This window comes from Sporothrix brasiliensis, assembly GCF_000820605.1.
Source record: "Sporothrix brasiliensis 5110 chromosome Unknown Cont17, whole genome shotgun sequence".
NCBI lineage: Eukaryota > Fungi > Ascomycota > Sordariomycetes > Ophiostomatales > Ophiostomataceae > Sporothrix > Sporothrix brasiliensis.
In genome coordinates, this window is record NW_024467136.1 from 3,734,251 (window position 1) to 3,761,496 (window position 27,246).

General features: G+C 55.5%; 4 protein-coding genes across 4 annotated transcripts; all 4 read right to left on the reverse strand.

Moving 5' to 3' along the window:
• Positions 1-5,677: 5,677 nt before the first annotated feature.
• Positions 5,678-9,664, reverse strand: SPBR_02203 (heat shock protein DNAj; the record flags this gene model as incomplete). The annotated part of the gene is made up of 5 exons (XM_040760506.1): positions 5,678-7,361; positions 7,548-7,718; positions 7,899-7,992; positions 8,069-9,466; positions 9,568-9,664. The coding sequence occupies 5 exons, from the start codon at positions 9,662-9,664 to the stop codon at positions 5,678-5,680; spliced, it is 3,444 nt and encodes a 1,147-aa protein (XP_040621074.1).
• Positions 9,665-12,221: 2,557 nt separating this feature from the next.
• On the reverse strand, positions 12,222-17,314 carry SPBR_02179 (inner centromere ark-binding protein region protein; the record flags this gene model as incomplete). The annotated part of the gene is made up of 4 exons (XM_040760482.1): positions 12,222-12,914; positions 12,997-16,872; positions 16,982-17,072; positions 17,142-17,314. The coding sequence occupies 4 exons, from the start codon at positions 17,312-17,314 to the stop codon at positions 12,222-12,224; spliced, it is 4,833 nt and encodes a 1,610-aa protein (XP_040621075.1).
• Positions 17,315-18,264: 950 nt separating this feature from the next.
• SPBR_02239 (uncharacterized protein) lies at positions 18,265-21,642 on the reverse strand (the record flags this gene model as incomplete). Its single annotated transcript, XM_040760542.1, has 2 exons — positions 18,265-18,500; positions 18,576-21,642. The coding sequence occupies 2 exons, from the start codon at positions 21,640-21,642 to the stop codon at positions 18,265-18,267; spliced, it is 3,303 nt and encodes a 1,100-aa protein (XP_040621076.1).
• A 1,668-nt stretch (positions 21,643-23,310) lies between these two features.
• SPBR_02341 (cullin 1) lies at positions 23,311-26,011 on the reverse strand (the record flags this gene model as incomplete). The annotated part of the gene is made up of 3 exons (XM_040760644.1): positions 23,311-23,499; positions 23,571-25,468; positions 25,882-26,011. The coding sequence occupies 3 exons, from the start codon at positions 26,009-26,011 to the stop codon at positions 23,311-23,313; spliced, it is 2,217 nt and encodes a 738-aa protein (XP_040621077.1).
• Positions 26,012-27,246: the final 1,235 nt, after the last annotated feature.

A 27,246-nucleotide genomic window follows, 5' to 3' on the forward strand; every position in this document is an offset into this window, starting at 1 on the left:
TTTGGCAAAGTCATTGTTGACGGAGAATGGGGCCACAGAGTTGGGGGCGCGCCAGGGAAACCACGATGGAACAGGCAGAGACGGCAGGCGCGACCTTCGCAAGTGACGCCCCGCCATTGCCTTTCTCATGCTATCGTTCAAGGACTCGCAGGTGCGGTCGCCGTCCAACGGAACCTGCTTCTATGAACAATATTTTTACAAACTTTGCAAAATACATCATCTGGACAACGAGTGTGTGAGGACAATACGAACGAAGCCTTAAGCCACACCCAATGAAACCGAAAACCTGTCGATCAGTTGCGCCTTAGCCTAAGCCTAGCATACCGAAGAAGAAAAAGGAAGCCGCGTTAGAATCTTCGACACAGAGGCTGCGAGGCTCTCCACAGCAGGCTCTCTTTCCTGGCCCCATTCTATCCGGTTTTCGTTGCTTGTGCCCTTCTCTAGCTCTACCCTGTGCGACGAATCGCAGACCGGTGGCTTCTTTTGGAACAGGGATCTGCCAGGTTAGTAAGTATGCTCACAGTCATGATCTACTGAGAGCCGTCGCCACGCCGCCACCTTGACATCAACGGCTCGCTCGGCATGCAGAAAGACGCTCGGTGTATACTGCTAGCGGCCCACACTCTTTCTGTACGTCGCAACAGAAAGAGCCATTTACCGGGGCGGGAGGCGGCAGTTTGAAGCTCGAAACTCTCGAGGTTATCCCCTTTCCATTGGGAACCGGACCAGAGCACGCAATAGGAAATTCGAAGGTATGTGGTGAATCTGACCAGGCTCGGCTTGGAGGACAAAAGGGACGAAAGATGCGAGAAGGGCATCGTGCAAGCACATGTGCAGCCTAACTACGACGCACCATTGAGCAACATACTCGTGCCCAGAACACTGATTTGAACCTCGGTATACATGCCACACAAAAAGGACAAGAAAAAAGGGATATGGAAGGCCAGTCATCCCAAATCGCCATTATCGGCTCGTCTTCTGTGATGACGACCCAGCTACGCTATACGCAGGCACCGTCGCCCACAGAAAAAACGGTGTCAAGCGGCAGAGCCGCTGCTCACGCCATATCTTAGTGATATCAAGTGGCACGTGGCAACAACCCACAGCTGCAGGATTCGACAACATCTTACACAGCAATCGATCCGGACAGCGTGCCTGGCGCTCTGATTCGCGAAATCACCTCCCCTCTTGGAATGGAGGCTGGCAAAGAGACTCTCCCCGTCCGCTCTCAAACAAGAGAAGCGGCAAACCTGGACGTTCCCGCTCTGGTCACAAACAAAAAGGCCATGCTGATGTTTCCGATCAATACCTAAGAGGCTGGGCGAGCCCAATCCACGACATCGACTTGGAAGACATCGTGAAGGGAGAAGTGGTGTTGGGGCTGACCAACATGCAGTGGGCCCAAGACCACTAACACGGGCGTGCCCGTATGTATCCCTTAAAGTTGCCCACATTCCACATCAATGACAGTAGCGCAAGGTGCAGTACTTTTGTCCTTATGGACGGAGTTCGACGAGGAGGTGTTCGTAGTAAAGACACCAACGGCACAAGAAGCTTCAAATCTCGTGCCCGACCGTATCAGTAACCATGCAGCCAGGTTAACTACGTCCACCGCCCATTGTCTCCTTTGCTGCATGATTCGAATTTCAAAATACTTCACGTCCCATTTCAACAGCTTTCGAATTTTGTCCCTGGTTCAGACAAATCCTGGCCACGCCAAAGATGGAATGGCGTCGCGCACATGGCGCCCCTGCTCATGGTTTTGGTGGCAGGGGTGTCCTGAAAAGACCAACGGAACAAGGATACACCAAAATATGCAATTAATACTCTGCAATACTGCGCGAACCTGCTGCGAGTGCAACACTGATGAACCCGCCAAACTCCCCATGACTACTTTTTGTGGACCACCGGTGAAGGAAATATCAGAGTTGGAGATGCCAGAAAGCGACCTAGTAACTAACCCCCTTGTCAAACAGCAGCGAAAGAGGAAGAGAGAACCAAAACGACTTGTGAGGTACTGCTCCTCAAGTGCTCAAGTGCTCAAGTGCTCCACATCCGTTGACGTTTCTGGACAGGGGCTGAGGTCCGAATCAAACGAGGGTGCAGTTTGCGTCGAGAGGAGAGTGTCAGAGATTGGGGAGTGGGTGAGGAGGAGAGCACAGACGGGGGAGAGAGATGAGAAGCAAAACCGCCCATTTCGTTGATTGAGCATTGTTGCTAAGCGACGGCAAGAGCACGAATGGAGCTTCGAGGTTGGCGGTAGCAGGTCACCCAGTGGCCCGCGCTTCTTGATATTGCCATCCATCACGCGATTTTCAGCTGGAGCGTAATAGGGGGCTAAAAACACCGACAGAAACGTATCACAGAATACGGAAGGATTTGCATCACAGCCAGTGCTTACGACGTATCTCACTTGACTTGAATTATATGCATCGTACGCACAACCCTGCTTCCCTCGCGTGGCCAGCGTCCATTCTGGCTTTCTGGGAGCCCTGTTCTCTGGCTTTCAGGCTCGCTCGGCTTGCTTGGCTCTCTTTTGTTTTCATTTTCAAACTCTCGCACCGCCCTTTTGGTAGTGACGCTCACTGTGTTGACGGATCACAATCCTACGTGTTCATCCCCGATCGAACGTTTCAATGGGAATTCAACAATAATACGAAAAAGTACGGAGTAATTACGTATACGTTGTGGTTTGGGACTGCCGAGTTGCCGTCCCTCGTTCATTTCCTATTTCTTGGTTCCGTGATACCCTCCCCTTCATTTTCCACGTGTCGTTCGCGTGCAGGACAGGGCGGCTCAAGGGGGAACAGAAAGGGGCTCAAAACGTCCGGTGGTGGGTGGAGTCGTGAGGGAAAGCAAACCCGTTTTCTGTGCTTGCCGACGTCGTATGCAGCTTCTGTTTTCTTTTCATGTCTCATCGACGAGCATTTCCTTCTTTTCGTCCTGAAACCGGGGGTTGCGTCTAAAGCAGGCACAGTCAATAATGCTGCATACCGAGAAAAACAAAAAGTACCCAGGGGGATGATTTAACAAAAAGGAGTAATTACCTGCCTGCACACAGCGTAACTGGGCAATACTCCCATCCAATCCGAAGGATATTGCAACCATGGTATGGGTCGCCCGCTATCACAAACGACGGGGACGATAAAACCGCAGAAAGTTGCCGAGGATATCCAACGCAGAGTCGGATGGGAAAATATGCACGGACGGTTTTACAAGAACAGAACAACGACATGCAACAGGAAAACCCTCTGGCAACCGCGCACCGGGGTAAGCACGCAGGAGAGAGAGATGTTGTCCTCCCGCGAGTATGGGCAGGCAAGCATGGGAAATTATGTAAATAAAGACCCGTGATTTTGTCCGACTTACGTTACGGTTTGGTTTACGGGTTTTGCACCAAGATGTTGGAAGCAAAAGAAGCCCGGGCACAAACACGAAAGGCCTAGAAACTGCGGCTTAGTTTTCAGAATACGTTCGCAGCCCCGCATGTACATGCGGTCCGGAGGGTTCCATGCCATGAGACAATCACGCTCGTGTCGGGAAGAAGGGATGCGTCTATTGGGCAGTGAGTGGTGTGCAAACTCTTCGAGGCGAACTCCAGACCAGACGATGATCGCCGCCTGACCGTCTCAACGTCGGGAACCAGATACCGGTTTTCACGTACAGGCGACACGCTCTCGAATTCAGATAACTGCCTAAATCGCGAACCGAGAATCGTCATAGACGGTAACAGGTTCATTTGCGTGTCAGTAACTGATCGTCCGGGATTCGTCCCTTTTCGGGCGCTGGCCATTAGACCGAGATGTGACATGAGCAGATGTCAAATGCTCAACAGCAGTGACCTTCTGACAGACACCGCAACTGGTAGGTCTTTGCATGCAGTGGCTATAAGATGATGTAAGTTTACGAACTCGAGCGTCTCATAATAGTTGACTGTTACAGTGACCCTCAAGTCTGCCCGAGTATGAATCAAGTCGACAACACTTTTAGCGCCCAAAAGAGAAGGAAGACGGGAAAAGCCTCCTCAACTCCTTTTAGAACCGGCATAGAAGGGCGAACTATTTTTATATCCTGGTCACAGCTTGGGAACAGGCTGCTGATGGTGTAGAGAAAAAGACGGTCATCACCCTTCACCACATGGTGGGACTGATCTGTCCGTGTTACTGGTAGCGTACCGTAGCAGAGTTGAAACCGTGAGAAGGCAAGATGACACGGAAGTTCCTCGTTGCGCTCGGAGGCGTCCCGGGACGAAGTAGCTAACACGTCCCTCCTTGCTGCCGGTTTCCCAACCTTCCATAGCCTCTGTCCCATTTTTATATTTTCGTTTCCTCGCCTCGTGCTGTAGAAAGAACCATCTTCTGTGAATAAGCACTACACAACTCATCCCCGTCCCGGCTTTTACCCTGCAGGCGAAGGAAAAGGAATCTTTCTAGAACGATTTGGAAAAAAGGACCGGCAATCACATGTCTCCTCCTGTCACTTGTGTCCCCATTGCTTGAGCCTTTTTCTCGTCCCTCATTTCCCTCATACGCCGCACTATTTCTTCTCTTTTGTCTTCCGCGCATCCTACCCTTCTCGACTGCTGTACGTAGCGCAGTAGTGCAACTACAAAGTAGAAAATGGTGGGCAAAGAATGCTGCCTGAGGGAAATTGCTCCTCCTCCTCGCCAACGCAGGACAAGCATGCCCCAAGCTGATAAGTATGCCGTACAAATAGGGAGGTTATGAGCTCCCCAAATAGGAAGGAGCCTGGCCAGGGCCTATTCAGCGGTTCGGCCGTGATCTGTCCAACTTTTATTCCAGCTTCATAGTCCATAGTCTTGTCTGATCTCCGTCTGCTGAAGCGGCACCCAACCTTGTTGGGCATCTGGCCTCTTTCCTCAGTCTCACTACGCCTGCTTGGCGTCCTCGGCAGGTCCACCAAGAGCTGCCCTCCATGGCCTTAGTGGGTACGGGATGAGCTGTTGTTATCTTGCGGGTCATATTACAAGATTCTATGTCGAGAACGACTTTGGACGACAACGCGACAAGAACAGGAACCAGAGGGTCTTGTATCGTTTGCGAAGGCTTGGATGGTATGGGTCGCAGCGCATGGGGGGCACATGTTAATTACACACGTGGCTGCAGGACAACAATCGTGAGCGACTTCTTCTGAAAATGCGCCGAGTCCTGTTTCTTCGGGTTGTGAAAAGCCGAGATACGGGATGAGAAAGGCCAATACTGAAGCCTTCATAGGCCTCATCGTGCCGCGTCACATGCAAAAGAAGAAGCTGAAACCAACATGATAGTCGATACTCTTATCGCTCGCAAAAGTGAATCTATCGTGTGGCTGTACAAAACGACTGTCTTTACCTCCCAATTGCGCAAACGGCTTGCCAAGAGGTACTGGAAAAACAAACCAGGCATCCGTCCCAACCGCCTCCGCCGTATCAAAAACACATGGCAGAGCTAGATGTTGGGCATCAAAACGCAAACAAAGAGGGGAAATGGGTATTCATCCACTGCTCCGACCAACGTATGAGTAGTAACAAACGAACGCAAGCTCACATGAAACGGAGGAGGGAAGCAATTAAAAATTGAGTAAGATGAGGCGAAAATGCATCAATATAACAACACAGGCTCACGAAAAAGCAAGATCAACATGAAGAACGTGGCCCAAGTGGCATGGCAGCCTCCGCTCATGCCAGCCGCATCCGTTCACGGTAGGCCATGAACTTGCGAACGTCCATGTCGTGGTTGGAGCACGACACCGACCACACCGCGCGCACTTCTGCGTCTTGCTCCATCCAGTCCAGGTAGCGGTTGATGCCGTCGTTGTCGCCGTCTGCGGAATCGAGCCAGCCGAAATCGCCGTCACGCGTCTCAATGTCGTGGCGACGCGCCTGGAAGTGGTCGACATACAAGCTATTGAAGGCGGTCCACTCAAGCATGTAGTGGCGGAATTCGGTCACGTATTTGTCCCACGCCGCGGCCGACGGATGCAGGCCGGGCACGCCCAAGGCGGCCGGCGGGTGCGGTGCGACGGGCGCTTTGGGGAACGTAATGTTTCTGCGAGATCGGCTGCGGCTACGAGCAACGCGTGCGGCGCTGCTGCCGCCGCCCTGCATCGAGGAGGGAGGAACCGGAACCGCGGCCGACGCCGCCTTGCTCTCAAATGGCAAGTTGCTTTGGAGGTCGCCAAAGGATCCGAGACCCGTCCCGGCATAGCCCTGGATGCCTGGCGCATTTTCAGCAAACGGCTCAACTTTGTGAATATCCGACAACGTCGCGCGGAACTCCTCAGAATCTTCAGAGCCACGAACGTAGTCGGCGCCAGCGTTCGGGACTGGCCTCGGGGCGGAGGCTGTGCCAGCACTGGCTGCGGCGGCATTAGCAGCAGCAGCAGCTGTTGAAGCGGTGCCAGGCTTGTTCACATCCCCCGCCCTCCATTCGGGACGTGTAGGCTCCACAGGAATTTTCCGGGCGCCTTCCATGTGCGGGTCAGGGCTCGAGAGAGGAGCACCTCCAGCCGTATCGGTCCCCGACGACGCGACTCCCGATCTCCGATCCCCAGGACCTGCCTCATTAAAGGTATCTTCCGTTGCCGGGGGAGAGTCAATGTCCATGGCGGTCGGACTGGCAAAGCCACTGACGTCTGCCTCTACTTCAATAGGCTGCTGTTGGCTCTGCTGCTGGGTCTTAGGGCCTGTGTCATTTTCCGCTGTGGACCCGCCGCCCTCTTCATCGTCGTCGTCGTCAGGAATGACAATGTATTCGCGAGGCGCAGTCGTGTTGGACCGCTGAATCGGTTTGGGCTTCTTGATAGGACGCGCCCGTTGCTGAGTGGGGGTGGACTGCCGCGGCGGCAGGTTGGGCGGCTGCTGTGCAGTCCATGGTACAAAGTGTTCCGAGCCAATCTGCTCGGCCCATCGTCCGGCGTTGAAGTAGTTGGTCGTCGTTGTCGTATTGCCTTTGGTACCAGTGGTGGCCTCGTTCGTCTTGCCAGAGTCCCCATCGGCCGTGCCAATGGTGGAAGACACCGGGCTTGGGTCCTGTGACGTAGGGACCTGTTGTGGCCGTGGGGGTGGGGGAGGCGGTTGGGGTGCGCTACCATCTGGCTTCGGAATCGAGTTACCTTTTCCGGGCGACCGCCGGCCAAGGCGGCTGCCGGACTGCGAGCGGCGGACCCGCGACGGGAAATCTCCGTAAGACTCGCCCTCGCTGCCTCCGGCGCTAAATGCCCAGGCTGCATTGGCCTTCTCGCCTGAGACAAAGCGCGTATTGATATCTTCGACACTACTGCGCGTGAACGGATTGGTCCGCTCTTGGTCGGACGGTGTACTAGGCACACTGAAAACGTCGTCGTCGAGGGAAAGGTTGGAGCTGAAAGTACGGGTTGCACCGTTAGCATGACTGGGACGATAAAGTTCACTGGTGAAAATTTGGACTTGGGGGAGACTGCAGCTTGGGACAGGTCCATTCAAAATTCGGGTGCGGCTGCCATCCTCCGGCTTTCTATATTCCCTGCCCACTGCTGCCGCTTTTCTCGCTACTGCATGGCCTGCCGACTTCGCATGGCCGGCCTTGGACTCGGACTTGGAGTCTCGGGGCGAAGGCTTGTACACCTCGACGTTGTCGACGAGGCCTTGAATAATGTTGAATTGTTTTGCTTCAAAAGCGTTCAAGCCTGCCATGTAGCCACTGTTGAAGGATTTGCTGTCGTTCTTGCTCGGGTCTCCACTGGAAGACTCCGTAGAGTGAGAGGTTCGCCGCTTCGGCTCAGGCCAGTCAGATTCAGGAGGTGTGTGGCTGTTGCAATGAAACCAGCTCATTATATGCTTTCTGGATGCCACTTGCCGCTGGGCATTGGCAATTCCATCACTGCATGCCCTGCTAGGTACGTTTCTTGCTGACATATACGATGCTTGCTTGGGGTCCTGGGAGAAAGGAGGGGTGGCATACAAAATAGGTTTGCTTTTGTCGTTCTGCGGGGTGTTGATGTTCTGTGGGTTGCCTGTTCAAAGGAAAGCACATGTTAGTTCCCTGGAAAGCGGCTCTGAGGGGGGTATGGAGGTGTGACTGCAACTCACCAGTGTTTTGTGCGGCATTGTTGTTAACCGACGCAAAGTGATTGGACCGTTGTTCCTGTTGTTCTTGTTGTTGCTGCTGTTGCTGCTGTTGGTCCCCCTGCATTCTCTGGTATTGCTCCTCGAACTGGGGCATCTGTGAAGACGTCGCGGGACGAGATGCCTTTGATGTGGGGCCTGGCCGTGACCGGGCGCTCGACCGAGGAACACCAGTATTGGCGCTATTGGCAGAAGGCGAGTGCGAGGCCGCTGCTGCCTCATATGCGACCCCTGCCGCAACCCCAGCCGCCACACCAGCAGCTGCCGCCGATGTCGTCGCACCTGTTCCGCTGCCGGCTGCTCTCTTCTTCGCAGAGGCCGCAGCCTTGGTGGCATTGTCTGATTCGTCGGGAAGACTTGAGCTGCGGCGGCGAAAGTCGGGTCTTGCTGCCTGCGGGTTGACGGAGCGGTAGCTCTTCGTCCGGTTCAGATCCGCCGTCATACGTACACCGTCAAACGGATTGAACTTCTCGCCGCCGTGGGTTTGATATGGTGTGCTCTGGCGAGAGTCAAATAGAGACTCGTCGGACAGGTTCCGGGGCTCCGGCTTCGCTGGCTCTGGTGCAGCCGAGGCGGATGCTCTTCGCGGCTCGGGGGTAGGATGGTCGGTGCCTGACGACGGATCTGGCTGCTCGCCGAAAAAGTATCCCCGGCTCGTGTGTGTCCGATTGGTAAAGTAGTTGTTCGTGTTTGCAGCTGGCGGTTCGTCGCCCATCTGTGACTGCGGGTGGAAGCCCGTGGGTCGCCTGGTACTGGTACCAAACGAAGCGTTCGCCTTCTGCCTTTGCGAAGCCGTGCGTGCGGGCATCGGTGTCTGGGGCTGGGGGGGATGAGGTGGAGGCGGTGGTGGCATAGAAGACGAGGCAGGATTTGCGTTTGCCTTTCTGCTCGTGTTGGCGGCCGACCCGGAATTGGCAGCAGCATATGCGGCGCTGGCACTTTGGCCAGGGCGGCCCTTAGCTGCATTTGGCCGCATGTTCTTCCACGCATTGTATCTTGAGTCGAGGTCTTCCTTGCTGGTCTTTGCAGACGGCGGGACGTTGAAGCTAGAATAGCGATGTGAAGACGAGGCTGAGGAGGAGGATTGCCCCGACGACGACGCATGGGTGTTGCGCGCGGCCGAGGTCGGGGCCTGGCCAGGCCTACGGGGTGGCACGGGGTATTGGGACGAGACATCCTGCCACGGGTTGCCCCGAACGCCCGAGGCGGCTGGGTAGCGGGAGGTATTTCGACTGCGGTGGCTGTCGTACTTGGACTTTTGTTCGGGGCTGGTCAAGATCTCGTGGGCGGCTTGGATGGTTTGGAACTTGGCGTTGACTTCGGCCTCCTTGCCCGGATTGCGGTCCGGGTGGTATTTTAAAGCTAAAAAGCAAGAAAGAGGACGCGTCAGTTTTCAGTTTTCAGTATTCTCGGCGTTGCACGAGGAGGAGAGTGTGCAGGTCAGGCGCAGAGGACAAACGCACCAAGCTTTCGAAACTGCTTCTTGATCTCGTTGACATCCGCCGATGCAGGAAGCTCCAAGTCGGCATAGTAGTCCCTACTGTAGTCTGCTTTCGCCATGGCAGCGGTAGTGTGCCGCTGCTACTGCAGCAGAGAGCAGAAAACTTGTCTCTGGCTTCTCGCTCGGACTCGTTTCTTTCTTGTATGGACTCTTCTGCTGCGAAGCCGTCTTTGCGGCAATTTAGCTCGCCTTCTCGCGTCAAAATGCGTCGCGCTGGTCGTAGGAGTCGTGTCGTTCATGCGGCCGTGTCGCGTTTGCTTGGGACAGAAGAGGCGTCGTGGTCAGTGGGGATAGAAAGAAATCGTATGAGCAGTCTTGCGAGGTTGAAAACAAGATCAATATCTAACGGAGGTCGTCACAGCGTCAAAAGTGGGCTGGAGCTAGTCGTGTTGTAGTGGCCAGCCTTGCTTTTTAGCTGCCACGGGCGGTCAGTATTTGGTTCGGGATAGCAACACAACACACCACAAAGCACAAAGAAACACAAAGATCCCAACAGCAAGGCTGCGTATGGGAAGAAGAAGCTCTGCAGCGCGAAAATAGAGTGACAGGAACAAGGTGTGTGCAATCCTTGCCGAAAGCGAGCGCGAGCCGTCGTTCCGTTTGGTAAGAAGGAAATACGGTGTATTGCAGGACAAAGACAAAGGGTAAGTAAATAGAGGGCAAGGGAGCTGTGTTTAGGGGCGAGGAAAGTGTGGGAGGACGGGTACAAGTTGGGCCTGCGGCCAGTGACGAAAGCGAGGTATTCCGTGTCGAGGTGAAATATGCTCAGAACGAGGGAAGACAGGGCAGAGGAGATATGCAGACCCTCATTTGTCTAGTGAAATAGACAAATGAAACGCAGCCGCAGAGTGACTGCGTGGTTGGTGCGAGCTTTTGCTTACCGGTATGTGTTTCTGTCCGGGCTTGTGTTTTGGTATGGCGGCATGAACAAGTGAGAACGACAACGCTGGAGGAGGATGTCGTGGGAAAAGAGCAGCCAAAATGCAAGTCCGCGATCAACCACGAGAAATATGTCGTAAATGTTGAGGAAGGAACGCAATAGGTAGTCAGCAGGCAAGTGCACGCCAGGCCGCAGGTACGCAGGAAGGACGCTCAGGAAGGTTCGACCTGTCAGCCTCACTGTCGCCGTAGTTTGGGAAGCGTGCAAGATTCTGTCTCGGCAGCGCCGTTGGTCGCTGTTCCTCCCAACTTTGCAATGCTTTGTTCGTGAGAATCGATGTTTTTTTTGTTGTTTTTTTTCTTGTCTTTTTTCCTCTTCTCAATCTTAAAGACGCAAACGGGCACTCCGTGGCGGTGTTCTGCGTCGACGAGAAAAAAGGCACAGCGTAGAAAGAGGGGTGTTTATCCTTTCTCCTTTGTTTGTTCTCGAATAATTCTCGGGCTTTTGTTTTGGGGCCCTCTTTGTTCGCCTCAGCCCAACCTGAGCCAGGCCTCAGCGTCGCCTGAAAACGCGACAACCTTCTTGATCCTCGAGGCTGCTACGCTGGCTCACTGGGGAGGCACCAAAACAAATGACCCCACACCTAGATCCTAGCCGCTGGCCGTCCTCGGGCAAGCCCTGTGGTTCATGGCTGTGTGGGGCACCAGACTGCAATTGTGCTTGGCTCTATTGACATCTGCTTCTCTCCGCCTCCGACATCAGAAAATTGAAGCAACGATCAATCCCCGCTTCGGCGACGGGTGAGTCCCGGTTGTCAAAATGCAATGAAAGACGAAGGGGCCAGAAAAAAAAAGAAGAGAAAAAAGAGAGAGAGAAATCAGCAGGTCCAGACGGACGCTGCTCTCTTCTCAATGCTGTCTTTTCTTGTTTTGCATCGCCGCTGAGCTTCGCCGCTGTGCGTCAACAAAACAGGGGCCACAGCGGCTCGTGGCCGTACACTCTCCTGTGCGTTTCTTTCACGTGCGCCTCTTGGTGTTGGCTCTCCCCACTGTACTACTGCAGCCAAAGCCGCCTTTTGTCGCCAAGCCCAAGCCGGTTCCAAAAGCTTGGATGTCGGGCAGGCGTCAGTCCGTCTTGTTCGCCGAACCTTTCTGCTGCCGTCTGTCGCTGTGCCCTCTTGTACTTGGCTCCGTCATGATGCATAGGGGAAAGTGAGGTTATGACGTAGTGACCAGAAGGGAGGCCCAGACCGCCTGGTCGCCTAAACAATACCCTCCCAATAACTGCCACAATAGGAGGAGCCGATCCAGAGGAATTCCCGTACGACTTTGTCCAGCTCGTCGTCGGCCTTTTTTGAGAGTTTTCTTTCAATGGGTCTGCATCCAAGACCAAAGCCTCTCATCATTTGGGACATTCATGAAGACTGAAACTCCTTTCTCTTTGCGACGCCATGTGCCTGTATTCAAAGAGCATGGTGGACACTCTGCTGTCCATATTGGCCCCTATGGAATAACAACGAATGCCAGTGCCTCGCGCCGACACGGGCCTCTTGATAACCAAACTGTGTAATGGGCGGCACAACCAGGTAAATATATCAAAATAAAATACAAGCAAAAAAACCCTGACAAAATGCAACCCAAACAAACGCCTAACCTTGTGCCAATTTTGCCCAGCAGCTGCTGCCGTCCTTCGCCTCATACAATCACACCCTCGTCTGCGAGTACGACACACTCGCCTTACAACATATCCTTGCCCAGCTCATAGGACCAGCCGCCCTCACGACGAATCTTGTCGCGTGCAGCAAGATCTTTCCTAATGTCGTCCTCTGTGAGACGGTCGATACCGCTCCAGTTGGCACTGCTGCCACGCGCACGGAACTTGTGCCAACGGTCCTTGCTCTTGTTGAACACCTCTTCCATGTTAAGGGGACCAGGCGGGCCGAACACCTGGAAGGGATCGACCGTCTCCTGCCGCATGAGTGCCCGGCGCAGATCCGGCGAGTCTGCCCACGGCGCCGCGTTAACAACCTCCTCCTCGCTGTCTTCGTCATCGGTCTGGATGTCAGGCAGCTCAATGGCGTCACCGTTCGGGAAGCGGGGCGAAGACTTCGCCGCAGACTTGCCGACAGACTTGGCGGCCGATTTCGCCGTCGACTTTCCTGCCTGCGGTGCGCCAGCCGGCCGTAGTGGTGTCTTGTGCGTGCCTTGCGAGGCTGCTGCCACTGCCACTGCCGCAGCAGCCGAAGTCGCGCCATTGCCACTAGGAGCAAAGGAGATCGCTGCCTTGGACACCTGTGCCATGTCCATTGGGTGAGCCGTCTTGGTCTGGTAGTTATGCTGCGCGGTGACCGTGGATTTGAAGAGATCACGCGACACATTCGTCTGTGCCGTAGGGTAGCCGTTACCAAAGACTGGTTTGTTCGGCAGGTCCTATAAGCTTGTTAGAAACAAAACAGAAAAAGAAAAAGAAAAAGCAAAGGCAAGAATGGCAGCGAGGTAGAAAGAAACAAACCTTCTTGAAACCTTGTGAAGGGCGGATCGGCGGGCCTTTGATGCTGGAGACGCGCACCGCATGGCCGCCCATCTCCAGCTCGTCCTCGTCGAACTCTTCACTCATCCGGATTCGCTTCGCATCCTTGTGCTGGTACGATGGCATGTTGCCACCACCGCCGTTGCCGCCAGCGGTACCCGGACGACCGTGGTTTTGACTTTCGTAGGTGTCGGTACCAGGAAGAGGCCGCTTCGACAGTGCCTTGCCTGTATGGGAAAGCACAGCATTGACCGGCCGATGCTGCTCCTCCTGAGAGCGGTGCATGCTTGTGCCAGTCGCCGTAGCCAGGCGAGACTGCGGCCGGGGAGGCTGAGCTTCGCTTCTTCCGTGGTCAGTCGAGGGCCCGCTGGGCAGCTGCGTACGCTGCACAGGAGGTGGCGCCCGTGTCTGCTTGGCCTTCTCAATGGCCGCTTGCCGCTTCTTGGCGGCGGCCGCCTCAGCCGCCGCCTGCTCGCGTTCGCGTTCCCGCTCTCTCTGCTTCTGTAGCTCCTGCTTCCGCTGCTCCTCTTGCTCTTGCAGAGCAGCCCGTTTCCGCTCTATCTCCGCCTTCGCATCACGCTTCCGTTGTGCCTCCCGCTCCTCAACCTCCTTGCGCTTGGCAGCTAGCTCCAGAGCCTTGGGGCGACCCGTCGAAGAAACAGAGCTCTTGAGACTCTGCAAGGATGGCTTCGTGTGGAGAGATGCGGTACTAGCCTTGTTCTTCAGCTGTGGCGGGCCGACAAGAGTCTCGTGCAGGGATGCAGCAAGAATGCTGTTGGAAGGGTGGAACTGCGAAGACTGCTGCTGGTGCTGCTGTGAGCTGGATGTGTTGACACGGATGACCGTAGGGGCTTGCTTCGTCTTGGAGGGAGCATCCTTGGTTGGCTTGATCGGGCGCCGGATGGCTCGAGTACTTTGTGCCGACCGGGGAACCGACGAGTTCGCAGTAACTGTGCTGTGGGCAGGAGGAGCAGGCGGGAGCATGCTAGCAGGAGCATCGGCCATGTCCACATCGTTGTCAGCCTGCTGCTGTTTGGCTTTGCGTGGACTTGTCCGGGTAGGCTTCGCTGCCACACGACTTGGAGAGCTCGACTCTGGCTTAGGCTTCGGCGGAGGCTGCTGAGACAGCTCGTCCATGTCGTCGTCCCTGTCGGCCACCGGCTGTGGCTGTGACTTCGGCTGCTGCTGCGGTCGTGGCTGCTTGTGACCTCTCAGCTCTCTTTGCGCAGGCGTCTGCGCAGGCTTCTCTACAGTAGCGGCGGCTTTTTCTTGCTCCTCCACAAACACACGAGCCTTCTCGCGCTCCTTCTCACGCATCTTCTCCAATTTGCCCATCTGCTCGGCCATCCGCTGCACCTCTTTGAGCTCCTTCTCGCGATGCTTCATCTCGCGGCGCTCTCTTTCTGTAGAAGCACGAGTCTTGCGCGGTCGCGTCGGACTCTCAGAACGAACTGGTGACTTCTCAGGACGCGCAGGTGATTCCTGGTTCGACGGCACATCTGAGGCGGCCGAGGCGGCCGAAGCTGCTGAGGCAGACGACGTCGTCGACACGGTGGTGGTGGCTGACGTCTGCCGGGAAAGATCAGGGCGCGCAAGGTCTGCCGTGCTGTCATTGCGAGACTTGAAGGTGAGGCTGTCGGTTGACGGGCCCATAAGAAGCCCAAGACGAGTCGATGGCGGAGAAAGCAGTGAGGACTTGCCCTCGGCACTCAATGCCGCGCTGCTAGCAAGAAGACCTTTGGACGTTTTAAGAATGGAAGACAGTTTGTTCTTAACCTGCTTGAGAGGACTGTCGCGGTAGTTGCGCGACGGGGATTTGGATGGCGACGGTGGCCTGTCCTGCAGTTCAGAAACTGCGCCAAGAACAACGTGGGCGGCATTGGCAGGATTGGAGACCGAGATAGGCTTTGTCGTAATAAGAGCCGATGAATCAGACACTGGGAGCGAGGGCACAGAAACTGACTTCATGTGGCCGGTGACTGTGCTGGTTGTTCTTTCAGGAATGATTGGTGCTTGCACCCTCTTAGGCGATGCAAGCCGAGACACATCTTGCAGGCGCTGCTTCGGAAGTACAAATTCGGTCTGGGCACCGGGAGTATCAGGGCCCTCTGTCGTGGGCGAGGGAACGATGGCGTGGGTCTTCGCAGGGCTCGTACTGGCCGCCGCAGCGTTTGCAGGAGGGACAATCCAGTCGTCATCGTCATCTTCCTCGTCTTCGGGGAATGCACCAGGTGCGGCAACTGAAGTAGCAGTTCTCTTCGGAGACAGCGACTTTTGCTGCTGGGCCTTCGTCTCCTGGTGGTGGGCAAGGGCGGCCAGAGATTTGGAAGGACGCGGCGCATTAGCCTGTGACTTGCCCAGCATGCTGATCCGATCGTGGAGTCGCTGAGCATACGTCTTGTTTTGTGCCGCCATGTCCTTTTCGCCAGAGGCTTCATTGTTCACACCGGCGTTCCTTTCGTCATCCTGGTCATCGTCGTTCTCCATCCGCACGTTTCCAATACTCTTACCACCGGTGGGACGGTTATAATAGCTCGTCCGCGCCTGGTCAACGCGAGCCAATCCTGCCCCAGCACCTCCAAGGCTCTTGTTCGAGGTGAAGGGAGCACGTGCAGGGAGAGAAGCGAAGTTCATGCTGCTCTTGCGAACCATCGGCCGAACAGGGCTAGACGGGTCTGAAGGAGAACGCGCTGCAGTCTCCTCCTTAACTTCTTCCTCATCCTGCTCCTGCTCCTGCTCCTGCTCCCGTTCCTGTTCCTGTTCCTTTTGTGGCTGGAGAACACCCTCCTCAGCGACGGCATTGTCCTCAACCATATCGTCATGTGCTTCCTCCTCGTAAACAACAACGTCCTCGACTTCCTTCCCAGCCCCCTCTTTATATTGCCAGGACGAAGCAATAGCAGCACGCTTCTCTGCAATGAAGGCCGGTACAGATGCCATTGGCGGGGTGGGAACAGCCGGTGGGACATTCACGAAGGCCTGTGCCGGTGATGCGACTGAGGCAGTGGGTGCAGAAGCACCCATCGCGGATAGAAGCTCACGAGGCGGTGGGCAGGCAGGTGTAGTTGACTGGAGGGGGGATGAAGGGGCAGGAACGGGTTTCCGTGTCGGTGACGCGACGGGTGGCGCCTTTACCGGGGACGCGGCCTTGGTCGGCCGCGCAGACGAAGGCGACTCGACAGGGCAGAATGGAGAGGATGACAAAACCTCGGTATCGGGAGACGGAGACCCAGGTTTGTCGGCAGGCGGAGCGGTTGGGGCCATCACTGCCGTCTGTTCTTCCTTGGCCGAGTGGAAAGTGGGTTCCACGGTGGGCTGTGTTGGGCTTGGGTGGTCTGCCATTACATCGGGAGACATGGCCAAGTCTGCTGCTGATGCTGCCGCGGTCGTTGTTGTGGCTGCCCCCTTCTGCTTATCCAATACCTTGGCAGGAACGGGCTTGCGAACGATGACTTCCGGCGTCGCGGGACGTGTCGGTTGTGAGAAGGGCTGGGTAGACATGTCATCACCGGCCAGTTCGTCTTCGTCATCATCGTAGCCAAAGGCCACGTCCTGCGATTGACTTCCATGATATCCAGAGTCAATAAGCGAGGATGCTGCCTTTGTTGGTTTAGCAGCAACGGGTGCGACAGTTCTGGATGTTGCCTTCTTCGTGTTCTGATCTGACGCTACCACTGTCTTCGCCTTTGCCGTTGCAGCGGCGGCTGTCTTGGCAGGGACAACGCGTTGTGGGCTCGGGCGCGGGCTCTTCCGGGGTGGCGCGGGCTTGTCCTCGGCGACTGTGAATGTAGGTGATTGGCGTCGTTGTTGCTGCTGGATCGATGTGAGTTTGGAAACGGCAAAAGGATTCGGGGCGCCCTTGGGTGTAGATGAAAAGACGTCGGTTAATGGCTTTTCCAACTGTCAGTCGCGTTTCTTTTGCACTCATAGAAGCTGTATATCAATAAAGTGCAGATATCAAACTCACCGCCCGGATGTCTGCCTTGTTGGCTTTGCGTGCTGTGCGCGGCGTCTTTCCGCGTAACTTGCCGGGCGTCTTGAAGATGTCGGCGACATTTCTAAGAAGACGCGCGTTAGAAATCTCCAACCCATCACTCCAATCCACTTCTACCCGGCAGCGAACGCACATTTGGTTCTCCGAAAAGATCTCGGCCATGTGCTCATTGAGCCAGTCCAGCTCGTTCTTGGCCGAGAACATAAACTCCTCCACCTCCGACTGGGCAATGTGCAGAGCCGTTGTCCGCTCCTCTGCGATCCAGGGCGCCGCCCCGATGGGGTGACGCGGTCCTCTCATCGCCATGGCGGGCGAAAAGGCGCGGCGAACCGAAATACAATCGGGAATGAAAGAAAACGCGAATAAGAGGGATGGTGAAAAATGGGAGTCGATTCGTGTCGAGAAAGGAATCGAGGGTCAGTGGTGGTCGATGATTGTCGATGTTGACTTTGTCGTGAATTGGAAAGAGAAGAGGGAAAACGAGAATCGACGTTCCAAGGGGAGGGGGCAGAAAGGTACAATGGGCAAGAGGGCAAGTGGGCAAGAGGGCAAGAGGGCAAAAACGTAAAGAAACAGGCAAGAGCCAGACGCCGGCAAGCAAGGAACGGTGGAGCTGGGGCCTTGAACTGTTTGTTTTGATTGTGATTGCTGTTTTGGGTAAGTGCGGCAACTGGGTCATTGTTCTCCACACCCACGCCACAATCCATAAGCCATAATCCACAAGCCACAAGTCACAAGCCACACACACAATACCGTGCATAACGCTGTGAGTGCAAGAACGCAAAGTCAAGTCAACAAGCGATAGAGCAATCGGTAGTCTTCCGAAGAACAACTGAAGGTCCTTATGAATAGTATACTTCTTTTCACCAGCCGATCATGGGCAAAGGCAAGAGTGGTGTCTTTTTGATCTAGAATATAATGCGACAAATGCCCGGTCAAGCAAAACCAGTGACGAAATTAGGGAAGAAAAGAATCAGATCACGGTCTAAATAAAAGAAAGGGAAAGAAAAGAAAGAATATATGCAAGAGTCATCACCTCACATCCACAAACATTGTTTACTTTGTCACTATTTTCATTTAATACACACTTTTCAAAAATTCCGGTCCCATCCATTGTTTTTACCTAACAATATCGTACCAAACATGTCAAGGGTAGTTGGAAATACAGCCGTGAGAAAAAGAAGAAAAAAAAACAGAAGCAAAATAGAACAGATATGAGAGCATAGAAAGACATAAGTTGTGATACATGGATCCCATTATTCGGCCGGCGCGGCCACCCCAATGTCGCCGTTGTCCTCGACAGCCGGCACAAGGACACCCTCGGCAGGCTCGCCGTCGACGACCTTGCCGCCGCCCTCGTACGTGACGCGGTGCCAGCCGCAGGGCTCCCTCTTATCCTTGATCCACTCGACGGTAGGGAAGTAGTGTTCGTTTTTCTTCATGGTGGCCACCCACGGCACGCTGTCAAAGGTCATAGCCTTGAGGCGGAAGTCTAGGCGTGTTAGTGAAAACACCACACAACAAAGAGGGCTTCACCAAATGGGGGGGAGGGAGGGGGGGTACTCACAAGTATTGTCCGGAATCTGCTTGACGGCCGCCAAAAAGGCGTCCAGGTCGGGCGTCGGCTTGCCGTTGACGTGCGTGATAAAGTTGGTGGGCGCCAGGCCGTACTGGTACGACGGCGAGCCGCGCGTACGCGCCGACACGTACACCTCACTAAACAGCTTGCTGATCTGCTGGCGCACGGCATGGTGCGGGCGGTGCAGGACGGCGCCGCAAAACGACACGGCGCGGTCGGTCTCGTGGTCGTCCGCGGCGACGGTCAGGAGGTCGAGCTTGATCTCCTGGCAGCCACGCACAATCGTGGCGTCGAGCACCTCGTGGTTGTACATAATGTCGAGCTCCGAGATACGGGTAATCAGGCGGCCGTTGAGCGTCAGCAGAATGTCGCCCTCCTTCAGGCCAATGGACCCGTTCTGGCCCTTGTCAAAGGTGCGCTCAAAGGTGCGCTTGGTCACCATGAACAGCTGATGCCGCGCCGTGTTGGCGGCCGACACCTTCTGGATCCATTCTTCGGACACACCCATCAGGCGCGCCTGCAGCATCTGGATGGCACGGAACTCGACGGGAAGCATGCGCAGCTTGGGCACGACGCCGCGCTGGATCTGCTCGATCACGGGCAGCAGGGTCGGCGTGGCCAGACCCAGGTGGTACTCCTCGTCGCGATGCGTCGACGGTGAGCGCTCGCCCAGGTACGTCAGCCAGAGCGCGCGCACGGTGCCGTCGTCCGACGCAAGCACGGCGCTGCCGCACTGGCCGCTCAGGTTCGTATCCACGGTGATGGCGTCCACGTTGATGGCACGGTAGCGCGGTGCGCCAGGGTTGGCAGGGATGTTCACGGCGGACACCTCGGTGACAGTGGTGGCCGCATGGACTACCCGGTTAATTCGGTTGTAGCCGATAAAATTGGTGGGCGCGCCCTGCAACAGCTCCTCGGTGCTCAGACGCGCGCTCATAACAGGCGCGTCCACAAGCGAAGGGTCGTACTGGATGATGGCGTAGTTCTGCAGCGGGTGCAAGAACACAACCTTGCCCTCGACGTCGATAGACTCGGCAATCGTAATGGTGATGTCGCACAGGTCGTAGGGCACAATCGCGCGCGAGATGACAACAAGGCCTTTCTCGGCGTCAATAACGAGGCCCATGCCGCCCCTGCGGTTCTTGGGGAAACCGTCCAGCTTCAGCGGCATGTAGCAGGTCACTTGAACAAAGCTGCGGACCAGATCGGCCACGCCAGAGTGCGGCATGTGCCCCATCTGAATAAAGGACGCTTTCCGCGGCACAGGCGGGAGGGCCGGGAGCGGGTCGCCAATGTCGGTAAAGTCCCACAGGCCGGACACGTCGTTGCGCACGGCCAGACGCATCTTGGACGACCAGTGGCGGTCCACGTAGATAATAGCGTTGTGCACGCTGTGGAGGTCGCGCAGGTGCTGGTACATGACCACGACGCGGGACTTGTCGGGGATCTTCTGGACGACCTGAATAAACGTCTCCAGATCCGGCGTCGCCTTGTTGTCGATCGACTGCACCATCAACCCGCTGTCGGAGGTGTCGAAGCGGAAGGAGCCAGACGCCTCACAGACGTAGACGCCCTTGCAGGCGACGCCGAAGAGACGCGCTTGCTGGTAGGAGAGATTGTGGAAGCTCGCGCCCGCCACAGAGACAAAACGGTCGGGGGTGATGCTGTGCAGATCGCCGACGGGGACGTTGACAATGACCGTCTCGCCGCCGCGCTGCAGCTCCAGCTTGACGTTCTGGCCCACGCTCGAGTCCAGAATGTCGTCGAGGCGGATGAACTGGGTCAACAGCTCGTCGTTGACCTTGACCAGCACGTCGCCCTCCTCGATCTTGCCGGCCGAGGGGCCCTGGGGAAGGACAATCTCGGCAACCAGCATGTTCGTCTCCGAGGGGAAGGCGGCGCGCATCTGGGCTTCGCAGGACGGGGTCAGGCCGAGACGCCGGCACTCGTCAAAAGGCTTGAGCAAAAACTGGCACTGGATATCACCGCGCGTAATGGGCTTGCCCTCTTGCAGGCAGCGTAGGGCGCGCAGCGGGCGGTCGAGAGGCAAAAAGTAGTCGGTCGACGCACCATCGGCACGGCCGCCTGCCTGCAAGGCCACCGCCTTGCCGTCAATGTTGACCACGGGACTGCCAGAGCTCCCGCCGCTCGCAGCCGCACTGGCTTGGTAGTAGCTTGTGTTGAAGTCGCTGTAGCCCTCGCCGTATTCGGGCGCGTTGCGGTCCAGCCGGCTGATGACACCCGACAGGATGCTCAGCTTCTCGCCAGCGTCGTTACCCACCACGCGGATCTCCACACCGACCTTGGCCAGGTCGGGGCTGAGCGGCAGGGACTCGATGGGCATGTACTTGATGGCAGACGGGTCGAACTTGAGGATGCCAAAGTCGTGGACGGGGTCGCGATACACGGGATAGGCGTCGACCTCCTCGTGGTTGTCGAATATGCAGTAACCCCAGAACGGGCCGGAGCCGACGACGTGGCGGTTGGTCAGGATGTAGCCGCGCTCGGCGTCAACAACAAAGCCCGTGGCCTCGCTCGTCAGCGCCGGGTCCGTGTCGAAGGAGCAGGTCTGGCAGAAGCGGATGGACACGACGTTGCGCACGACACGCTGGATCGTCTCCTGCCACTCGGCCGTCTCGGCGCTGCCCGGTGCTAACAGGACAGCCGGTGGCACCGAGGCCGAGAGCTGTTTTTGGAGCGTGACCTTGCTGTGGCGGCGGTGGCGGCCGTTGCTGCTGATGTTGTTCTCGTTGCTGCTGGGGTTGCTGTCAGCACCATCTTCGGCAGCATCGGCCGCGGCTGTGCTGTCGTCATCCCGGTAGCCATCCTCGTCGGTAGCCCAGCTACCGGCCTCATTCACTCCGTCAACGTCGCCCTCAAAGCCTCCATCAATCATGGGCTCGTCTTCGGCAACGTTTGATACAGGCACGCCAGCATAAGCAGCAGTCGACCCGCTGCCGTTGGCAGACCGTGGCAGCTTGGGTGGTCTGTCCTGGTCGACTGTATAGGAGGTCTTGCGCTTTGGCCGAGAGACCGGCGCCGTGGATCCGTTCATATTGTCAGCCGGGGGCTCTGCTGAGCAAGAGGGCCCAGCGGAAGAAGTGGATGGGGTCGTGGCAGGGGGCGAGGACGCTCGTTGCTCGGCTGAGGTAGATGCGAATTGTACGGTAAACGGCAGGAGAGTGCTAGGCAATGGCCACAGCAGCTTCGCAGAGTGTGTCGTGGAGATGTGGAAGGGGCTGTGCTTCGGAGAAGAGGTCACGGGGCGAGTCGAGCAGATCGAGAAGCGTGCCGAAGAAGGGCGAACAGAAGACGAGAAGACGGGTGACTGAGCTGAGCTTCTGCAAGTGCTGCGCAAAGTCGTAAGACGCATGCACCTCATTCAGCTGGAGGCGGGCCGGCAACGGGGAAGAAGACGCTTCGGGGGGGAAGTTGAGCGGCGACAAGAGGTGAAGGACAAGGATGATGAGTGCGAGAAGGGTGAATGGCAGGTCGACATATGATATATAATGCGCCAGGATGCTTCTCGAACGGACGCCTAGGATGAATGCACAGCCCGGAGAAAATACGAAAGACGAAAGTGGAATATGAGCAGCCGCACAATCGACGGCCTGGATGCAAAAGCGGTGTCTGCCTGGGGGGACAAGGGAAGAAGTAAGATCCAAGGGCCTTGGACAAGAAACGAGGCCAAAAAAGCAACCAATGTGAATGGAGGGACCCTCCAGCGACAAGGCAGGTGCAAATACGCGAAAGTCAGAAAGCCAATGTTGCACGAGCAGCCAATGAGGAGCCCGATCCGCATACGCTCTCCAATTTCCTAGGCCTTGAGGTAGAGATTTTTCTGTGGGGGCGACAGGTTTAGGCGCCTTATGTAATACAAGACCCATATTTCTGATCGGTTCCGCCTGTCATCAACGGTCCAGGACAAAGCCACCGGCCATGTTTTGATACACAGACAACGGCAGTTTATTTCGGGCACATGTATGTTGTAAGGTCAGTCTCACAGGGTATGAATTTTCGGTGCGACCCCTTTCACAGACTTTATTTTCAGCGATTACAGGCCGTTGTTCTACAAGAAAGGCGCTTCCGCTCCGACCTAAGTACGGGATGTCTATTGATAGAAAACCAAAAACAACGCTCACAGGCCGCTCCAAAGAATGAATGCATCAGAAAAGATCAACACGTCGAAATCATAAGCAATGTATCTTAAGCCTCTGCCCAAAACTATCGTCTAATGTAGTTTACCGGTGTGTACCTGTCCTTCATCCCTTCCATCGTTTGTGTATGACAAGAGAAAATAGAAAATGAGATGGATATGGATGAAACAGGAGAGAAGGACAGATGAAAGAGGACAGGAACGACGATGATAAACAAACGGCCAAGTGTGAAAATGGTGACAAGGTGTGGAGGGAACAGGGGAAAAGAAAAGAAAACGACAGAGGTCAAATAGCGATATTAACCCTCGCCCTGTCTCTTTCTGCCCGGGGATAGGATGCGACGGTCTCTACAAAATCGGGAACAAAGACTGCTGTGCTTTTGTCTAAGAAAAGCCTCCTGTTTCCAGTCAAACACATTGCCCCCCCTCTCTTTTGCTCCGCCCCGGTGCGTTAAAGATATTCATACATGCGCCCGCAGGTGGGCAGCTAGAAATAGTCCTTTGGGTATGTCGTCGTCTGGAGTACTATAAAAGAGAACGCATGCCCCGCAACCCGTCACGCCCACCTTAAGCAAGGTAGCCGAGTTCGTCGTCGTCGAGACGCTCAAGGTATTCCTTGTCGAGAAGGATCTCGATGCATTTCTTGATGTCACCAACCTTCGGGTGGAAACGGCCCTTGATCTGCGCTATAGTCTCGCTGACAAGCTGGGCGTGCTTCATGCGTTTCCGTGCCTTCATAATACGAACAATAGCCGACTAGAGACGTTGTTAGCATGTTGAACGAAAACAGCAAGCACCTAAAAATGAAAGAGGCTACTTGTGCATACCTGAAGGAGAAGCTTGCGGTCCTCTTCAATCGTCTTATTCGTCTCGGCCTCCTCTTGCCGCTGCTCGGCCTTCATGCCGACATTGAGGTTGATGCGAATCTTCTTGTTCCGGAAGTCGTAGTTGAGACTGAACGTCTTGCCGGGGCCGACCTTGTCGCCAGCCTTCTCGCCATTCTCGTTGGTGACGAGCAGAACCTTGGCCTTCACGATGATGGCCAGGCTTGGATCGAGGAACTCGTTGCTGAGCTGCGTAGCCGATGCGATCTCCTCGTACGTGTGTGTGTCCTTGTCGTTGAAAAGCAGCAGGATGGCCATTTGGTACGCTGAGACCTGGAAAGTGTACGGCGTTTTGGAGCTCTTGCAGTAGCTCGTCTTAAGCTCGCCCTTGCACAGCTGCCAGAGCCATGTCAACTTCCGGCCCTCGTGCTTGTTCTTGTAGAAGCGATTGAACTTATCGCAATCGGCTTGAATGTCGGGTGGTGGCACAAACGTCGTAGTCGGCGCCGACAACGGCCAGAAACCTGTACCCAAAACAGCGTATTGGCCGTCGAGCGAATTACCCTCCAGGGCCTGGACGTGCTCCTTGAAGCCAGCGTTGAGATCCTTGGAAACATGCATGTCTTGGAACATCCGTTGTAGCCGATTGGTATACTCGAAGCCGCACGCTTCCTTGAGCTTGGAAATCATGCTTGCCTCGGCGTCGTCCGACGAGGTGCTCGTATGGACCAGGCGGCGAGCCAGCATCCGCGAGTAGAATTTCTGGAAAACATCCTTGTCCTCAATGTATTTGAACACCGTCATGATCTGTACCAGGCTGAGTTCCAGGTCAGCCTCTTCGACGCCGGCGCCGCTCTTCTTCAGCATGAAGTCGGCGTACTTGGCTAGCAGCTCAGGGCTCTTGTTAGAGCCGGCTTTGCACACTTCGTTGCGGTTGACGAACTCGCGGCACGCATTGTCCAAGGACCTGGTAAACTCCGGCTCATCCGTAAAGGCCCTCTTGACCAGGGCCTGGTACTGCGTGTGCGTCTCGAGCAGCGCGTCCACGTACACCTTGGGGTCGAGCTTCTCGGCGTCCGCAGCAACTTTGCTGACAGCCGACAATCCAGCATTGCGAACGTGCGTCTCAAACTTCTTCCGCAGAGGGTCCAGGCCGTCCGGTATTCTAGACAAAAGGTTGTACATGCGCGCCATGTCCTCCTCGCGGTTGTTATCGAGCAGTGCCTGGAATTCCTCGCGCAGCAGATTGGCGTGATCTGCTATAAGCGCCTGGTTGCAGCACCGCTTGAGAGGCCCGGCAATATCAGGGTGCAAAAAGAGCTCGACACGCTTTTCCTCTTCGGCCAACCGGCTCTCGGCCTTCTTCATGAACTCGACAACCGAGTTCTTGCCAACGAACTGGCTGCTCTCTTCCTGGTAGTACTTCTTCGTCGCCGCGATAAAGGGCCGCTCGAAATGATACCGGTACGTGTCCAGTGTCGTTTTGCTCGCATCATTTTCGTCAAGGCCAAGTGATACCATGGACTCAAGAACCTGCTTGATCTGGAGATACTCGATAGTTTCTCCGTTTCTCTGACGCTCCACCAGACTTAGGACTGCATCCATGACACTAGAAGAAATCTTGTCGAAGAGGATGCTGCGCCATTGCACCAAGTGTAGAATGTACACGTCGTACACGTTCCGTTTTCCTTCATCAATTTCGCGCTTAACCCAGTGACGGTTCAGATAGCGGAAAAGGTGGTGGATGTATTTGGCGGCGACAGTGTACCGATCCCATTCTCTAATATAGAACGCCAGGAGGGCTTCGCCGCTGTGGTGCTCGGCCTCTAAGCGAAGACCTGTCAAATGGTCGGCGAGGTACTCTGTCAGCTTTTCGTACAAGTCTTCTCCAAGCAGATGCGCTACATGACAAAAGGGAGCAGTTAGCGTACAAAGCTTAAGAGACAGGAACAGCTTGCAAGTTTGTTGAAATTTGGGGGGAAGGGGGTAGAAGTGCTATACCTCCTCTAGAGTTTGCACCTGTGGCAGGGCTATTGTTTGTAGCTGCCTTTTGGGACGTGCAGAAGTTGTGAATGGCCCTGGAGAAATCGAAAAAGTTAACATCACAACTTAAATACAAGGACGGCCCTCTTGTCAGAGCCGAAGCGGTAGAGGGTGTCAAGAGTATGCTCACGTGTATGTTCCCATGTACTGAAATAAGAAAGAAAGAAAAAAACGGGTTAGCGATAGGACATCATGAAAGAGCCGAGTCGACCCAGACAAAGGTGCTCTGCAGACCGCCATGGAAGTACACTTACGGTTTCCATCGTCATACCTCCATCAAGGTTGACCATGATGCTGTTCACTCCATTCTTTAGATACTCCCAGGTGGCGTTAATATCCTCGTGGTTGGGCTGCGGCATCAGCGCCAATCCGCCGGGTCGAGCGTTAGCGACCGGGGGCATCTTGAGGTGTTGCTGCGTGATGCGGCCCCAGGTGGCTTTGCGATCAATGACAGTTGTGCAGTTCCGGTGTTTCCGGCAGCAGTTTTTCTCGAGAACCGAGACAGAGAATGTGATGGTATGCTGTTCCTGGGTAACAGCTTCGCTGACAGCGACTGATCTAGATGGCGATACGGGTGCACACGAGGAGGGAAAGATGTCGAGGGAAGGATAACAAGGCCAACGATGCGCGTAAGTTATACAGAATAGAGGTAAATCGAAGGAAAACGTCGGTTTAGGTGACAGTTCGCTGATAGGAAGACGGTCGAAGATAAAGCAAAGCAGTTGCCGCAAAAGCGTCAGAAGGCAGCGTGCGCGGTAGCCTCAGCAGGGGCACGGAGACGGATAAAAATGTGGCAGATGGATGTTCAACCGTGAAGGGAGGCAACAAGGAACTCGAGAAATCAAGCAATGCAAATGGACGAAAGGTCGAAAGGGAAAATGAAAAAGAAGGGAGCCTCGCGTTGGGTGTTTCGACCCGCATGCAAGGGGAGCGAGCGAGGCAGCGATCGGGCTGGCTGTTTGGCTGCGCGCGTGGGTGCTGCTCGCAGGGAACGAATGCACTGATGTCGGAAGCTGAGGCTAAGAGGGGTGGCACAAAGCGAGTTGGAAGAGAGACACGATTCCCCCGTTGGTCGTGTCGATGCCGATGTGTTGTTTGGGTAAAAAAAATGCGGATCAAGAGATGTCCAGAAGGAGGTCCAAAAGGAAAGAAGGGGATAGAAGTGGTGATCGTCGAAGAGGGCAAGGGAAGGAGCGAAGGAGAGAAACGGTCAAGCCTTGGACAGTGGGTGGAGAGGGGCGCGGCGGTGGCGGGATGGCGGCGCCTTGGGGCAGATCTGACTAAGAGGTAGGTGGCAGGAAGCGGCCAATTGGCGGCATCGCTGCAAGGCAGCCTTTCGTTTGGTGCACGTCTTACGCTAGGACGCGGTGAGTTTGGAGTCTGATGGAGGGGATCTGTAGGCAGAAAGGCGCTGGAGTGCGGGGTGGAGAGAAGGCAGCACTGAAGGGAAACAGTGTGGAGCATTACAAGCGTACAGGGATCCGACGACGGTGCTAGGCACCACCTCAAATATCAATAGCGGGCTATGGGTAAGCAAAGTAAAGGTAAGATAACTCCTGCGCAGCAGAGCATTTATTCACTTCGGGCCAACTTCAACAAGACGAGCCGCACCGAAGGAACTCATGTAATAACAGCG